The sequence below is a fragment of the Tauraco erythrolophus genome, chromosome 19 (assembly GCF_009769465.1).
Source record: "Tauraco erythrolophus isolate bTauEry1 chromosome 19, bTauEry1.pri, whole genome shotgun sequence".
In the NCBI taxonomy this organism is placed as follows: domain Eukaryota; kingdom Metazoa; phylum Chordata; class Aves; order Musophagiformes; family Musophagidae; genus Tauraco; species Tauraco erythrolophus.
In genome coordinates, this window is record NC_141483.1 from 11,074,327 (window position 1) to 11,089,539 (window position 15,213).

Consider the following 15,213-nt stretch of genomic DNA (forward strand, 5'->3'; position numbering starts at 1 on the left):
AACACCATGTATTCCTCCTCTGTAATGTACACAAATCTTAATGTCAAAGTAAGAGTAAGTAAACGAAAGTGTACACAAATAACTTAATGGCTAGGGTTTTCATCTGGGAGGGAGAAGAGAATTCTATTCCCAAGTTTACTTCCACTTTTTCCCTTAGGGCTGTTTAAAATGACTCATCTGGACTTCTACTTACGTGCCTTTGAGAAATGTGTGTAGTACACTATCCTTCCACATAACTGAAGAACTATGTCAGAGACCATTTAAAAGCAGCATTGATATGAACAGTTTTCATTCTGGGGTATGTCATTACAGAGAGACTTCGGCCCCAGAAGTCTGATTTCTAAGCAAGATAAACAAGTCATTCTGCCTGTGAGCTTGGTATAATACCAGGAAGTCATATGAGATATTTTTATGGAATCAGAGTTAATAAAGAATCCCTGTTCAGAAGAGATCTTAAGAACATGCCGAGCTTCAATGTAGTTCTTAAGCTGTGATGAAACAGAAGCACATGCTTTGACTGTTCTTAAATGGAACTTTAGTGTTAACTGGAACCACAAATATGACCATTTCTGAAGACTATCTGTCCTGTAGAACAGAAATGGTTGAATGCCTCCTTCACTTGAGACACAATGTGTCTGCTCAGCAAAATTCTTTTTTTATAGATATTGAATATAAAACAGAGTTTATCACATATTACACTTACGATTCAGTGTTTATTTTTCATAGAATCAGTGTAATGTTTCTGTCCTGAGCCAGCCCTATGATATCTCAATGGTTAAAGGGGAAGCACATTGCTAAGTCACAACCAGAATAGTGTTTTTCCATTGGAGACGTTATGTTATAATTTGAGGACATGAAATCATAATCATTCATTAGAAGTCACATAAATGCTGAATTATAACTCCCGCTTTCATTTGTTGAAACGAACCTTATTCCCATACATTTCTTTTGTAGTATGTGCTTTATGGTACTACAATGAATTTCACATATACAACTTGACAGCTTTACGGTTATTAAAGCCTTTGTAAATGCTTGTTTTGTCAAGTTGCACATGCTCCCTTTCCAGTTTTTGCAATTATACTTTCAATATATCACATTAACAAGCAGAAAAAACTGTTGCTCCTAAGTCTACAAAATACTATTCAATAGAAAAAAAACACCCTAGAGGAGTACAACCACCATTTAGAGGAATTTGATTAAAAATGAAACACTCATTATAAGGCTAGACAGTGTTCAATACTCTGTTTTATGGAATGTAGTGGTATATTGTACTGGACAAGTAATCTACAATTCATGGTACTTTCTGTCTAGAATTCCGCAATCAATAAAGAAAAAAAAAATCAATTTTTCTTTTAATAACTATGCAATGAATAATACTAGTGATAATATTGGAGAAGAGATCCTTTCAGAATAACTTCTAGAAAACTGAATTACTTTTCCGGTAGCAGAGGAAATATTACAAACTGCAGAAGGATGCAGTAATATATGCAGTAATATATTTGGAAACATCATAGGAAATCCAAGCTGCTAAATTATACTTCAAGTTCCTAACTTAATTATCATTAAAAAAACATTCAGTAAAGCACAGTTTTTGCATAAGCTGCATTAGCTATATTTGTGACAAATAATATCTTAAACACAGAAGTGGATGAAATGGAGACACTCAGAGATTTTTGGGTTTTATACTTATCTTTTTGCGCAGTGCTGAAATTTAAGCTACATATTAGATTTATTTTTTTCTTCGTTCAGACCTGTTTAAAGAATAACTTCTGATTATTTGATAACAAAAGTAAACAAGTATATAATTTTTTTCTTGAATGGGGCCTTAAGTTACTTTTCAACTACAAGTCACACTAAGACGTAAGAACATTCCCTAATGATTTTTCAATGAGTGTGATTAAATGCTGTCTTTAAAATCTGTTTACCTACCACATTTTATAGGGCACTATAGACAGAACAGCATATCTATGCCAACGTCCAGTTAGCTAATAAGAGCTAGAACATACAGTGGTATTAGCAAAGATAAAACCACGAGATACAAGCCTGCTACACATTCTGCACGCATTTCCTCACTGCGAACATGAACCAAAATCCATACTGCCGTATCTGAACCACTGTAGTTACCTGTCTTAGCTAGAGTGCTGTGATGAACAGAGATAATATCCTGAGCAAGCTCTGTTCAGCAAGATATTTAAGCTCTGCTAAAGTATGTAAGCAGTACCACTGGATTTGATAAGACGTTCTAGATGCTTAAATTTTATCACACCTAGTACATGCAGGGACCCCTTTCGCTTATGCAGAGCTCAATTCTGGAGTAATGACTCTTCAGAATACTCAAGTCACCAGTCACAGTATAGTTCCACAGGGCTGAGCGACCTGCTTTAGCAGCTTGCTGCCACCAAAAAGTCATCCTTCTTCCATCCTTCCACAAGCTGACTTTTCTTATTAAAGTGGTAAAACACTAATCCAGAAAAAAAAAAAAAAAAGCCAAACGTTTTGCCATTTAGTGAGTTAAACCTGCTCAGAAAGCAGTCCGATCCTGGCACAAGGAAGGGTGGGTCGCACAGCCACGAGAGAAAGGAGGAGAGGAAGAGAGGTAGCAGTAGAGCCATCCCTGCCATCAGTCCACAGTGACACGAACCATCAAAGGTTGTCTTTATAATGTCTACCCATAAAGTAGAATATTCTACAGAGCAATATGCTGCCGAATCCCAGGTTAAGTATTCTTGCTATTATTCTTCTCATTTCTTTTACTTGCCTTAGAATTTTATATCCTTATCACATGCATAGCTCTATTATTCTGGAAAACAGTTATGATTCAGTAGACAAAGCACAGGATTAGTTAGCAAGAGCACAGATTTCATTAGTTTTTAATGGCATTTGAGTCTTTTTGAAAATTTACAGCCCAAGAGACCAAGTTTCAGCACTACCTCTGCCAACTCTTACACAGACAAATATGATGAGATGATTGTAACAGAGAAAATATAACATGAATAGACTACACATAGACTATATTTTATGAAGAAACTGTTCTACTTCCATCACTGAATTATAAAATAGTGTGCAGAGATCACAGGGATTTCAAGTAGTCTATCCTTTGACCGCTGGCCTACACATCTCCCAGAGACTCTAAGCATTTATGGAATAGTTCCTAAAAGATCTGCTACTATAAAAATGCAATTTCCTGTCATAAAACTTTCACACATGCTTTTACCTGGCTTCTCCTAGCACTGCTCCCATTACACGATGTTTCTCTTCACATTTGGTATCTTCATTTATATCTGTCCCACCAAAGATGATTCCGAAAGGAATTCTGCTACCTGCAAAGGAATGACTATGATGAGAAGTTGACCAACACGTCAAGGTAATGACTAGAAGGGGACATCACAGAGAAAAAGTATATAGGTAATACTGTATCACATAAGTAAGCAAAAGCCTTTGAAAAAGCAACCTGGAGAAACTTGAATTTTTATGGGTTTGGCACTAAAAAATCCCATACAATAACTGCGCACTTTCACAGCATGTCAGTCTATTGTGTAGCTATGAGATTTTCTTTGCCTTTTGCATGCTTAGTAAAAATCATCAATTAGTTTTTACACCTGGCAGCCCACCAAATAGCATATATATTTTAAATGTTATTCAGATTTTAATAAGATGCAGTATTGCAAAGTTTGATCCCAGGTATGTAGCCTCAGCCACTCATTCACTCCCCCCTCAAGCATTCCAATACAGTGGTTTGGATGATCATCCTGAAAAGTTGTTTACTGAAATTATGAGTTTATAATTGGTTGTTCCAAGAACTTCTATGATCACCTAAGTTATGAAAGTTGTTTTAGGATGCCTTACAGTGCTCAGAACATTAAAAGCAGATGAAGGCATGTTGGCTGGGGGACAGTGTGTACACAAGACCTTATCAACATACAAATTCCAGAGTATCAACGAAAGCATATATATCCTAGTGGTGTCTGTGCTCTGGTAAAAGCCTAGTTTTGATACACAGCATCAGAATAAATTCATATTTGCCTAAAGGTAAAGCCACCAGGATATGGTAGAGTAGCACTTCTATGCTAACAGCGGCTGGATTTCCATGGACAAAATTAAAGACAACTTAGACAAAAATAAAAAAGCCAACTGTAGTGTAAAATCCTCTTCTTGGAGTGAGGTTATTTTTAGTAACTGACAAGTTACCAGTAGTGTTCTCCCCTTAAACTAATCAAGATAGGAGACCAGCGTTTACTGTTGATTGTTTAGCACTGAAAACGATTAAGTGGTCAGTTTTACACCACATTAAGCCTCATGGTGCCTCATTACTACATGCAGAACATTGTTTCTTTTGCAAAACTGCAGTGCCAGTTGGAATTTAAAACTATCTCCGGTAACACAGTCCAAAAAACCTGTCATTAAGGTGACGAATTTTGGGGATTTTGCAGGTTTCAGTTGGCTGTTAACAGATGAAGCCAAGGTTTCCTACTGCCTGTGAACAAGAACAAGCAGTCAGGCTATATTGCCACTATCTGCTGTGTATCAAGAAAGGCAGAAAATAGGCTTTGTTTTTTATCTTTTGGTATTGGAAGGAAGGGGAGAGGGATCAAGGACTCAGTAGACAACAGTGTCCTCAGCACTGCACCAAGAGCAGAGCACTAGAGCTTACTGGATTGATGGAGGTTCTTCCTTTTGAGAGATAATGTAACTGACCTTGAATGTTCCTGGCTGTGAAAACTATTGGTGACATTTTCTATAGTTGCTCACAGTGTCCTAGGGGGTGGAGGGGTAATTATAGGTTAAATTCAGTGAACTCTTGTAATTAAGATGGTGGTTAAAAACAAGCACATAAGGAAATCTTCACGCAAATGAAGAATGAAATAGTATGCTGATAAAGATAGAAAACATATTATATGTTTCACATTGATATCTGAAAATTAAGTGAGCTGTAAGATGAGGATTTATTAGCATTGCTAATTTTCTCATTATTAAATGAAAGAACAAACAAAAAGAATGAAAGACTAATTGCCATTCTGGCTACATAAAGACTTTTCTTGGCATTTTTAGATATTATACTCTAATATTTCTAGGTGAAGAGAATTAATGTGCACTATTAAAGCACCACAGCACTTATTTCCAGAGAATGACTTTCTCTAATACAATATAAAATATATATTTCCTTTGTAATAAAATAAAAAATAAATAACTGTCATGTCATTTATTACATGTGCTGATCATACATCCCTATTCATGTAAACAAAGTTTTCAGGATGAGTAGTATGGTAGTAATGGTAGTATGATTGTAATCACTAAATTTCTTTAAGATATTTCTTAATATAGAGAATGGAAAGATTAAATGTTACAAGAATCAGGAATGTCCTCTGAATCACTTTTTTCCTTCAAGAAGTCTACAATAACTTTTACACTTTGAGTAGCATCATCCCAGCAATCGTACTACTTTCTGTCTTGCTTTTCACAGATTTCTGTTTTATTTTTCTTTCAGTTATTGCAGATGCTTTTTGAAACAGTGTGACTCTGACTTATTTAAATTACAGAGCTTTTGTAAATCAAGTATCAGGCTTTGTAGGTTGCTTGGGATTTTGAAAAGCTAATAGCAGCAGCACTCAGGCAATGCTATGCAAGTCAGAACTGCAATAAAGTTTTACATTTAGACATTTAAAATCCAGCCTTATCTTTTGCTCCTCAGCAAAAAAAAAAAAAAAAAGAAGAAATCGTTGTAAAACATTCCATAAGACTTCTCTAAAACAATTCTAGGTCTCGTCACAAAAACAATCATCTCTACATTCCAACATGAGAAGTCTTAATACATATATTCGCAAAGATCATCTTACAGATTTTTTTTTTTATTTGTATTATAGGATCCTTACCGAAATCAGAGCTCCTTTGTGAGAAAAGATACACAAGCATGCCAAACATAATAATCCAGGCTTTCTGAAAACCCACCAGGACAAATTACAGGGGGACTTCTGAAGTCTGAAAACTAGCACAGCACAACTTATACTGAGATGTGATGCAAGTATCAAATTATGTAGCTTTGTCCAAGTGAACAGATTTGTACAATACAAATGTGATCTTAAATACGGACACACACTTGCAATTTCAGTAGGTGACAGTGTCTGTAATTTTGAAAGCCAGTGATTCTAGCGTATCATTAATGGCAGGCTAAAATTTTGTTCTACATGGCTAGATACAATAGAAAATTTTATTATTTGCCTGATAACATCCTGTCTCCTACAGTTTGGCTGACATGAATGACATCTCAAAGTTATTTCATGTCCAAAAAACCCTGACTCACTTTTGAGCAGAAAAATCAAATTAGCCTCTCTGCTTTCTTCTGTTTGACCTCAGCTCTACTTCGCCAAGCCATTGTCTTCTGAAAGAACACATTTGCTGAAAGTATCTTAATGTTAATAGAATGTTCTTATCTTAATGTGAAGTACTTAATTATGAAATGCACTATGTGCTTTAAAAGTACATTTGTTTAGTTCTCCACTTTCTGGATCAGATCTCCCACAGAGAAAGATTTTCAGCATTTCTGAACATTTTTTCAAGCAGATAAACGGAACAACTACTTTACATGTGGGTTTATACATTTATAGCCATTTATAACTGTATTCATTCTCTTCTCTTTCAGTACCTTTTTATGAGGCATTTTTATTGCAAAATAGAAAGAGGTTTACCTTGCAGAAGTCTGCCTCCTTTATAAAGATGAATGGCCAGAGCTGCATCAAACTTGTCTGTGGAGGTTAGACTTGATATTTCAGTTGGACTTTCGTACATGAAAGCATCTTTAAGAACACAGATATGACCTGCAGCACGTAGATGACTCCTTCATTATTGGAACAAATAGGGAAAAAAAAATTTAAAAAATACTATTAATGTTATAGGCATGTCAGTATATCAAATAAGCTTAACCAAAATGTTTTTACTTAATATTTTTTGCTCCAACACTCACCTTTATGCTAATTTTGTTCAAGCAACCATGGAGCTATTTACAAGGTGCTTTTTTTCTTGGAAAGTATTTGTTAACTTCACCATTGTGAAGTCACAGTCACACTTCCAAGCAACCTAATTTGCATCTGTTTTGAGGTCCAAGCCTACCAAGTATCAATGCCACCTTTGGAAATCAGCAGAAGTGAAGTATGATCAGGATATTCCCTAATCCAGCTTCAGCTCAATATGCTGAAAAGACTCCTTTTGAATGGAGTGTGTTGGACCTTGGGCTTGGAGACTGACAGATCCTTTTTCTGGAGAAAGACCACCAAGTGACGACAACACAAGTATGTCCAGGTAATCAATGCTACTAAAAACATAGAACATGCAAAAAAATGTTTGCAGGGGCAAAAAAATCAATACATAAAAATACCTGGAGAGTTTTCTGCTTGATTGTGGGTTTAATTGCTTCTTGTCTTAGTTCACCCATTTGTACAACAGGCACAGGAAAATTGAAGTATAAGAAAAAAAACTACACAAAAGTAATTACACAAATACTTACACAGTCTTTTTTTTTTAAAAAAAAAATCTCAATTGTTAAAAAGAAAAAAAAAAAGGAAAAACAATCAACAACAAACCCCCCCTACTGTAGTGTCAGCTTATCCATTCATCTTTATATAGAGTGGTTCCTCACATTAAAACATTGATTAGAAGACTGCCAAAGTCAAGAAACTGATTGATTAGAGTGAGCTTTACTTCAGGCATTTCGGTGAGCTTTGTTTCAGTCTTTTCTCTTACACTCTAGGCTCATAATTCCTCTCACTGAAACCAGAATCAGTTATCACTGTTTCCAATGACATCAGCCAAAAAACATACAGAAGAAAATCCATGTTTTGATAAAACCTAGCACACTGTATCTGCTGACACGTAGTGTTTGCGTTTTCAATAGTATAAAAAGACCTCAAGAATGTTTTCTGCTTATTACATATTGTCCCAGTTGATTTACTTCTCATAGCATATTAATTGTTCTGGCATTAAAATCCTGCTAACTCAATGATGTCTTGGATAATGTCGTCTCTTTCCTTTCCTGATCATTTCATGTCCTCTGAAGGAAAGTAATTTTCTGTCCTGCAGAAGTTAGTCATTACTGCCGAAATTGGTGCTAAAAATGTTGTAAAATGTCTGGAGGCCTTGGAAGGAATGTATTAGCACTATATCAGACAGAGCTCCATTGGCACAACATATGGTGCTGTATTTCTTCCTTCTTCTAAAAAGAAACTCATTTTACTTTTAACTTCCCTCTTTAAAACAAAACCAATAAATTATAATAAGTACTAATAAATAATAAAATACAGCCAGAACGTAAGTTCCTTATTTACACTGTTGAGTAATTATTTACATCAGTTGTCCCATGAACTTGTACCAAGTACCTGCTTGCCTCTTGAGAGAGGCTCTCAATTTATATCTAAGTAATGATGCCCAAATCTCACAGCTGTGGAAAGAAAAATCTCTCGGGCAAATGTTGGGGATGCTCGCACATGCATACCGTAATTTCACAGGTGCTCATTAAATAATCTAAAAGATTTTTTTCCCATCCGTATTCCAATTACCATAAATCACTATCAGGTACAAGCAATATGACTGCATGTTACAATTAATTCGAAAATACATCTCTTAGGACATCAGGAGTCAAGAAACTCAGCTAGGAATTTCGATCTAAAGCATCGGTTTTTTTTTTAATATACTAGGAATGAATACTTTCCTTTCCTTCACAGCTTCCACAGCTCCAAATCTCACAGCTGAATGACAGCTGTTTGTGCAGTAGAGGGGAACCCCTTCAAGTGTTCCAAAGGCTCATCAGTTGTGGATCATCTCTATTACTTCAATTTTTTTTCTACACATAATGACTCAGGAGCATGTAAAAATTTTGCATACAGCTTAAGAAGGAAAAATTATCAAATTATTCCCAGAGTATTCAAATTCCCAGATGTAAAGAAGCCTTAATCCCATAAACATACCATTGAGTTCAACATGATTAGTCATAGGCTTCAGCTCATGCATATATGGAAATATATGAGCATAGAAGCAGAGTTATCGGGTAGTATTTAAGTACTGAAATTTAAAGTGATATTTTCATATTTTCTAAATTAATTTTCATCCTTATAACAAAAAAAAAAGCAGACTATTATTTTCACACATACGCTGTTATCAAGGAATATGATAAGAGGGTGCTGCAACGATATTGTGGGAGATTTTTTTTGAAGGCTGATCTGTCTGTGAAGTCACAGATGTCCCTGAATCGAGCCAAGACACAAGAGATACATTACCCATCTTTTCTCCTCCTGGCATCTATGCATTCACATTATTTTCCCATTTCATAAACAAATACTTTCTGCATGAACAATAAAAATGAACACATCTCCTGCTGTCTGTGAATCTAAGACAACACTGAAAATGCTAAATCTCAAGGCTACATTTTCTATCACAGTTTTGTATGTGGTAGATAAATTTCCAAGTATGTGTCTTAACAACCAATGATTATTGCTTGGATCCAGAATTTGCCTCCCTCTCTCGTGTCTTTTGCTTCTACAGAAATTCTCATGGGAGCCAATGCCACTACTTGGGGAGAATAATATTTCTAAAACGGAGTTTGGCTGTCAGATTCCAGATCTTGGGTGTTTTCCTAAGAAGTAACCAAACAGGAGAAAACTTCAGTCATTCAGTAAGTTTGAAAGATCATTTCTTAGAGTACATTATATTAGTCACTGCTTACACTAGGATGCTTATACACACCTGAATATTGGAAAAAATACTTCCCAACCCTACTGATTTGAGTATTCAGGGAAATCCTCTTTTTTTTTTGTTATATTTTTTACATTCTTTGGAAATCATGAGGCTTATAAGTGAAACTTATAAATGTCTGCTCTGGATCTATGCTGTACGCAGAGGGATATTGCTAAAAGATACAACCCTTTTCTGACATGTTTGCACTTTTTAAAAGATTCCTACAGAAAAACATTTTTCTACAACCCAACTATGAACTAACAGGCAATGTTTTACAACATTTCATTTTTTTATTTCCTACATCATTGATTACTACTTCTCACTCATCCTGGGAAGCAGTCTTCCCTCCTTCAACCTGAATCTATAGTTCACAGGTCTTCATATACAGAAACAGTTTTATAGCTCCTAACACAGTATGGCTGTAGCTAAGACACGAGCAAGTTAAAAGTAAGCTTACTTCTGAGGTGCTATAGTTTTGAAACTTGTTTTATTTTCTCCGATGTCTTCCTCTCAAAAACATTTATGTTCTAATCTGCTACTGATATTTCAATGGACTTACTTGCAGACAAAGAATGTTTGATGGCCAAAAAGTTCCTGGTAGGTAGATACACTGACACTTCTTGAATGGCACCAAATAGGCTTCATACAAAAATATTAATTATCTCTTTCAATAGGCTGTCTATTCTGTAAAGCAGCTATGCATCAACTATTGTTAAATCTATGCAGCAGGATTCAAAGTTTATTAAATGAGCAGAGTCACTTCCACTGCCTTTACTGAAACTCAGCCAGAGCTGAATACTCGCAATTCCCACTGACATTGATGGAATTTCAGGAGTTGAAACCCTGCTTGATCTTCTTCATTTTCTTTGTAAATTATTTTTTTCATACTTGTGAAAGTATTCTTCATTTTAGTTCTTTCTCAAACTTCTCCTTTAAACCACACAGATAAATTGTGTTGGCTTGAAAGAAGCATGAATAAAATCCACTGTGAATAAGAACAAAAATTAAAAATCTGAGAGAAAATGGGAAGAGAATCCTCTGTCTCTATGTCCTGAAGTCAGTAACTGCCCTTTGGAAGGACAAAATACCTCTGCAAAGTTTAATCCTGCCTTATAAATAGGTCTGGCCGTGCAAGGCATGTTGGGATGCAGCACACATGAAGTGCAGGTCATGTAAACGATCACATCCCAGTTCCAAAGGTGGAGGATGAACGCCTGCCTTGCAGCTGTCCTGCTCTGGGAATGGCCACGCAAACAACAGCAGGAATTTGCCAGCACCTGTGCAAACAGATGTACGCAGGTAAAAGCCTTCTTATGATCTACCATGGAGATCTACCAGAAGAGGATCTCCTGCTGCACAAGTGCTCTTCTGTGTGATTTTAATGGGAGCAGATAGGGCAAGACTCAATAGAAGAAAAGTTGGGGCTCAGAAGTACTCCAAAAAACATCTAAACTGGAAAATAATTGTAAAGAGGAATGATAAGCATTCCTGAACGTGTGGATTTTATTCTCTTGCAGTTGATTACCTGGAGATTTACAGAATGGTTATCTCAACTGCCCCATTTCCAATGAGAACCGGAACAATCTCTCCCTCTCTAAAAGATATTTACATATTGACAAAATACTTCATCTAAATCTTTCTAATTAACCAACTAATTCAAGATTTCTCTTCTTCCTTACTACCAAGTAGTAAAAGATGAACAGAACATTTCAAGGGACAGACAAGATTCATTTATTTTCTTTCCTAACACCCTTTTTGACCTCATTTCTAAGGCTGAAGAATGGCAGCCTGACCAAAGATTTCCACTTAGTGTTTTATCCTCTACTCATTGCTCATGTTTTCTAAAGTGATTAAAGATTGTGCACACCAATATGAATAAAACCCACAGCACATTCATTATATGACTTGTTTTAGCAAGCGGATTTCTAGCCAAATTAGATTCTGGTATCTTTGTCGCTGGTTACTTTAAACTCAGGAAATGAATATCTTATTTATTAAAAGATGAAGCAGTTACAGGAACAGCTGTAATATCATAAACATAGTATACCCAGTAATATTAAGCAACAAAATTAATCTATGCTGGCAAGTGTCCAACCTGGAGGCAACTTCATTGTTTCATTTATACTTAACCAAAAGTTGCCATGGTTCAATATATAAAAAAAAAAGATTGAACAAATAAATTCATAAGCGGATACAACTGAAGCCAATATTAATTGGAATATATATTTTCTGTGTATTAACACATACATTACAAAGGTTACCGTATGCATTTAACCTCACATGTGACAGATTAGTGGGAGAAGCGACATCCTCGAGCCTTTGGCCATACATGTAGGTTATTTTTTTTTTTTAAATGGCATAAAGTCCTAAGAAAACTAGTATTAGATGGAAGTACCTGCACAGGATGGTTTTAGTGATAGCTGTCACTTGACCAGTCTTTTAGTCAGGAAGATGGATTTAATTGCTAGCTAATACTCTACTTTTTTTCCTGGTCAGATTTCTTTTTCCTAAATGGACTCATTTATATTATTACTATAAATAACATTTACGGTAGGTGATAAGGTAGCAAATGAACATGACGTAAGTTACTGCTATTTCTATTAGAATCCTTACTGCTAATGCTATTTCTATTAGAATCCTTTATCCACCTTTACTGTGAACGTAAATTAAATCGACTTTTCACTCATTATTTCTTTCTGTTTTAAGGTCTATGTGCACGAGAAGGCAGCATCCACTTTGTACAAGGTATGCCTGTAAAGCAACAGGATGCTAAAGCAAGTTGGTGCACTCTACACAGATCTCTGCAGATGTGCTCACATAGCTGCAAATGATGGCGTTAACACAGTAATATGTTAAAGCATCTGTCAACTGAGCTGTTGCATCTCACCAAGCCCATGCCCTCTTCATACTAAACCACATCAGCTCAGGGCACCATGCACGAGTCACAGCTGGAGAAGGCTAACAAAAATTGCTGGTTACAGTGACTCACAGAAAGGCACCTTGCTAAACCCCGTGTCTGGATGCAGTATGTTCACATGATCGTAATCAATCTCCGTTTATTTAAAAGACAATTTAAAATAAAATAATCTGTGGACATTTGTTTGTCTGGCTTATTCAGGCTTAGTTTAACGAGAAATAATGCAAAACCAGCTTTCCACTAGATTACCCTTGAACGGCTCCATGGTCTAAATGTTTGTCTGACTTTCCTTATTTTGACATGGAAGATGAATGTAAGTGAATATTTAATTTGTAAAGATAGAAGAAATAATCTTATGGACAAAGAATAAGCATAGACCTCCCCAAGAATAACTACTTTTGCATTATCCAGTGAGAGCAAAAAAATGAGAAATGAAAGGAAATGCAAAATGCCACACAAACCACTATACAGGAACTCTGTACTGACATGTACAGGTAAAAAAATGTGTTTTATAAACATAAGAATGTGTTTGCTTTATCTCAACATTTTATCAGTAACTATTCTTTTTAAAGACACAAAACTTCAGCTTTCTCTGATCTTTATGCTCCATTTGGTTTATATCTTCAATGCCTGGGTGACTGGCATGATGCAGCAGGTACGTTCCACCGCTCCCTTACACACAGAGTAGCCCTGCACGAATCTACGACGGAACCTGGCATGACACGACTAATGTGCAAACTTAAGCAATGCCAGAGGACTGTTTGTACGTATAACATTAAAAGTGTGATAATATGCAGATCAAGCCAGGGAAAACTTGTAATAGCAGAAGGGGCAATGGATTTAAACTGAAAGAGGGCAGATTTAGATTACATATAAGGAAGAAATTTTTCACTCTGAGGGTGGTGAGGCACTAGAACAGGTTGTCCAGGAAAGTTGTAGATGCCCCATCCCTGGAAGTGTTCAAGGCCAGGTTGGATGAGGCTTTGAGCAACCTGGTGTAGTGGAGGGTTTCCCTGCCCATGGCAGGGGGGTTGGAACTAGATGATCTTTGAGGTCCCTTCCAACCCAAACCATTCTGTGATTCTGTGATAAGGCTCTCCCAAGTGATTCATCCTAAGAGCAACTAAGCTGCGGATGACTCTTCGACAAGTAAAAACCAACCAAGTCCTTATTTTGGGCCACAGAAGGACAAAACCATTGATAAATTGTTTCATTTTTTATGGTGACTTTTTTTTTTAAAAAAAACCCAAAGCTCCCACGCACAGCAAAGCCTCCAGAAACGCTGTCAGCCACGTTCTTTTTCCACATTTCATAGAAAAAGTTAAAGGGGGATGTTAAGAATATTATGTATTTATGCAGTTCTGTTCGACCAGACAACTTCAGAGCGCTCCGGATGGACGCCCACAGCCCCACGAAAGCCGCACGTTGGATGCCCGCAGCGGGGACACGAACCGGAGCAGCTGCGGGACAGCTCCGTGCACCGGCGCTCCCGAGCCCACGGCTCTTCGCGCCCACTTCCCACCCTATTCCAGTATTTCCCAAAGCGGGCAGCGCTCCGGAAACCCGCGGCACCACCAGGGCTCCGCGGGCGGCTGGCGGGGGGGACCTCCGCTCCGGTCGGGTGAGCCCGGGTCGCCCCGCAGGGCGAGCTGCTGCTGTGCCGGCACACGGCCCTGGGCAGCAAGGTCCCTGGGGCTGGCTCGGGCTTTTTGGCAGCGGTGAACCCCTGGGCTCCCCCTCTCCCCAGCAGCGCGGACAAGGGGGGACACTCTGCCCAGGCAGAGCCGCCGCACAGCCGCGGTGGGGGCAGCCCCTCACGCCGGCCGCGGGCTCGGCCCCACCGCCCGCAGGCCCCGGCTCCCCGCAAGCGGCGCGTCCCCCGGGGAGGGCCCGCCTCGGCGCTCGGCCACCCACCCCCTCACACATCGCCCGCAGCCGCCATCCCCGCGGCCCAGGCGGGAGAGACACCGCCTCCGTGCGCCGGCGGGGGCAGCGAATGGCGGGCGGCCCCCGCCGCCCCTGCCCCAGCCCCGCGGCAGCGGCCCCCGCCGCGCAGCCCCGGGAGCAGCCCCGCCGAGCCCCCTCTTCCCGCCGGGAACGGCTGCGGCGGCCTCGGCGCGGCGGGGAGGGAGGGCCGGCCCCGCCCCCCTGCCGGCTCGCCGGTGAGCCGGGAGCGCCGGTAGGAGCGGCGGCGGCAATCCCGGGGGGTTGGCGGGGACGCTGCGGGCAGGCAGGCGGCGAGGGTCCCCTCCGCGCCCGCCCCGCGGGGCTGGGGGGCACTTACTGTATCCTGGCGGCGGTGGTGGCGTTGCCGGTCTGCGCCCGCAGGCACGCCAGCAGGAGCAGCCTCATGGCGGCCCCTCCCGCCCGCCCGCCCGCGCGGGAGCACCTCCCGCACCTCCCAGAAACGGCGCGGCGGGGCGGGCGTGTCACCTGCCGCAGCTTCGGCCCTGGTGAGGGGACGGTCGCGCCCTTGCCGGGTGTCCCCGGTCGGAGAGCACTTGGCTGCAGAGCCAGGCTCTGCGCCTTGCGCCGGTGGGCTTGGGCCCCTTCCCCTGCCTCTGAATAGCGCCGTG

The 15,213-nt window shown here is 39.4% G+C and overlaps 1 protein-coding gene across 1 annotated transcript in view; it reads right to left on the bottom strand.

Annotated features, from left to right (window-relative positions):
* GLT1D1 (glycosyltransferase 1 domain containing 1) overlaps positions 1–14,989 on the bottom strand; it is a 54,662-nt gene extending 39,673 nt beyond the window's left edge. The window contains exons 1-3 of the mRNA XM_086623595.1: positions 14,922–14,989; positions 6,684–6,832; positions 3,215–3,320 (exon numbers count right to left, since the gene is read on the bottom strand). Coding sequence (XP_086479721.1) covers positions 3,215–3,320; positions 6,684–6,832; positions 14,922–14,989 — 323 coding nt within the window. The remainder of the gene's footprint in view (positions 1–3,214; positions 3,321–6,683; positions 6,833–14,921) is intronic.
* Between the last annotated feature and the right edge of the window lie 224 nt (positions 14,990–15,213).